The sequence below is a fragment of the Otolemur garnettii genome, unplaced genomic scaffold (genome assembly GCF_000181295.1).
Source record: "Otolemur garnettii isolate 467f Iridium unplaced genomic scaffold, OtoGar3 scaffold00218, whole genome shotgun sequence".
NCBI classification, from domain to species: Eukaryota; Metazoa; Chordata; class Mammalia; order Primates; family Galagidae; genus Otolemur; species Otolemur garnettii.
Window position 1 is genome coordinate 850,450 of NW_003852613.1, and position 2,727 is coordinate 853,176.

At 54.1% G+C, this 2,727-nt stretch overlaps 1 protein-coding gene across 3 annotated transcripts in view; it reads right to left on the minus strand.

The window, feature by feature from the left end:
- Positions 1–1,998, minus strand: part of MED15 (mediator complex subunit 15) — a 77,877-nt gene extending 75,879 nt beyond the window's left edge. For 2 of the 3 annotated variants that reach the window (XM_023508016.1, XM_012812699.2), the window contains exon 1: positions 1,801–1,998. In XM_023508016.1, coding sequence (XP_023363784.1) covers positions 1,801–1,868 — 68 coding nt within the window. In that variant the 5' untranslated portion in view covers positions 1,869–1,998. The remainder of the gene's footprint in view (positions 1–1,800) is intronic. The other variant, XM_023508017.1, reaches the window with a different exon arrangement.
- Positions 1,999–2,727: the final 729 nt, after the last annotated feature.

A 2,727-nucleotide genomic window follows, 5' to 3' on the forward strand; every position in this document is an offset into this window, starting at 1 on the left:
AAAGAAAGAAAGAAAGAAAAAGAAAAAAGAAATAGCCCCAGTAAATCTCAACACCCAGAAACTTTTCAATGACACTTTCCCCAGCCCCCTCATTTCCTTTGATCACAACTCATTCTTTCAGTTCTTAAATTCTGGGCTTTCCCACAGAGGAATCCTTGCCCTGGGGCTTTTCTTGTAGGAGCCCTGAAGTGCCCACACAAGATTTCACCTACAGATAACACCTACAGATAACCCAACTGCATCAATAAAATACTGTTCAATGATTCTGCAATATCTGCAGAAATGTCCCAAGGCTATTATGCCCAGTGCCAAACCCACTAATTCTATAGTCCCTGCTCCTTCTACTGTACTAAGAGGCTTCCCAGCATTCAACCCGACTTCCTTCCTTCCACACTGCTTCACCCCACCCCCTCCGTCCAGTTAGTCATCAAGAATTGTCTCCACTATCACCTTCCTCTAGAATCTGTCTTCCTCTTTCAGTTGCTACCACTGTCTAATGCAGGCTTGACTAGGTCATTCCATTTTATAGAGCAACATGGCAGGCAGTGAGCTAGCAGTGGGAAAACACAGGTAAATTAAAGGACAGGTCTCTACCACCCAGGTGTTGGAAACTCTCCCCTCCCACCCCCCCACCCTCCCTTTGCCCCTCCACTGCCCCTCTTAATGGCCTAATTGGCCTCTCTTCTGTCCTTGATTCATCTCCAGGGACTCTAGGGATGCAACATGAGCATTTCCCTACCTCTAAGAATGCCACATGCCCAAAACAGGCTCAACTCCCCCCACCATCACCACCACAGTGCCAGCACCTACACGCATCCTCATTCCCTTATCTCCTCAAACCCCAGAACTCTCAGCTTACAAGGTCCTGTAGGTAGTAAGTGCTCATACCTCCATCCTCTTCAGCTCGGAATGGTGACTATTCTGCTCCTACCTGTCTTTATTCATCACCTACTTCACTAGGCTGTTCCTGACCTGCTCAAGTTAACTGCCACTAAGCAAGAAGCCCCTGCAGTACACAGTACATTAGGGAGGAGGGACGAGACCGCACTGTATAACTGTTTCTTCACCTGTAGTGTCATCCCTCAAGGACAGGGCTGTATCTCAGGCAAATTGTGGTGAGCACACCACGCCAGTAAGCTCGGTAGAAACCGTTAATGGGACAAGCCTGGGCGAGGGGCTAAAGTTCCACTTTGAGGGGCACTGACCTCGGCTCTCCACTCCCTCCTCCAAAGCCAAAGATGGACGATTGCTTCCTGACAGCCACTCTGCCATCCTTCGGGGAATTCCACATTCCTTCAGGAGGTCATCCTCAGCATTCTTCGCCCCCACCGTCCACAGCCCAAACACCTACCCTCCTAACCGTATCTCCTATCCACTCCCCTTAAATCTCTTTATGGAAGAGAAGCCACGAAGCACCCGCCCCGCTAAACCCACTACAAACAAGCGGCTGCCTCTTTCTCTTTCTGTATTCGATGTGGTTCAAAACAGGGAAAAGCCTGCACCCAAAGCACACAAATGACGAATGAGAAAGCTCAGGACGATGACTCATAAGCCAGGGCTCGTTGGTTTGCAGAGCTCGGCCCCGGGAAAGCTAATTAGCCAGTCCACGTCGGGAACGGAAGGGACAGCCAGGGGAGGTCCACGCCCTGGGACCCCCGCCGGTCCCTAGTGCCTTCGGTCTCCTGACGTCCTGGGGGACCCGCGGGTCCCAGCGCGCGGAGCGGACGTGGCCCCGACCTGGCCTCGCCACGCGAAGAAGGAAGGTCCGGCAAACCTACCCCCGCCCCGGCCCCTACTCACATTTGACTGACCAGCTTCTGCCGGAAGGCGGTGCTCCGCCAGTCGGTCTCCTGCCCCGAAACATCCATCCCGGTTCCCAGCTCCCGCCGCCCGCGTCCGCCTCGGCCTCAGCCGCCTCAGCCGCAGAGCCAGGCCCGAACAAGGAAGCCGTGCGCGGCGCCTCGCCCACGCCGGAAGTGGCGGGAGAATTGTGGGAAATGAAGTCGCTCGCTTGGACCTGTGGGAAATGGAGTTCCGCCACGAGGGCGGGGCCTGTGTCGCGGGAGCCACGCCCCCGGATCGCAGCGCGATCTCGGGTGGGAGCCCCAGATCTCCGGACAAGCTACAATGGTGGCTACGCGGAACCCCTGCTGCTGTCCCCCCGCAGGCCCGCGCCTGTCCGCCCGCATTTCCTGCGACCCTACTATGTGCTGACCTCATCACGTCCCTCAGGGATGCCGGACCAAGCTGTCACTAACCACAGAGATGCCAGGGAGCGGTGTTTATTACAAGAGATGTACGAGCACCTACTGTATGTCTGGGGCTTTGCCGGTACGATCCGGGTGTCCAGGTGGGACGGGCATCTTCGCCTCTCTCTGTTAAACTTCTGGAATCTCAGACCCTACCAGTGGCCGTATTTTGTCGGGCCAGAGATGTGGGGAACCTAAATCATGTTTATTAATGTTTTGACTTGAGGTTTCCTGTTTAGCTGGCAGGCATGTCCCCTTCACGGTTGCAGGACACAGAACATCAGACAACTTGGTCGTCAGCGGAGATAAGCTAGCTGGAGGCAGAACGAAGGGTTCTGAGGGCCAGAAGATACTTTCAGAAGGATAAAAATTCTTCTGCATTGGACCTACAGAACCTTTATTTATTTATTTATTTATTTTTGCAGTTTTTGGCCAGGGCTGGGTTTGAACCCGCCACCTCCAGCATATGGGGCTGGCG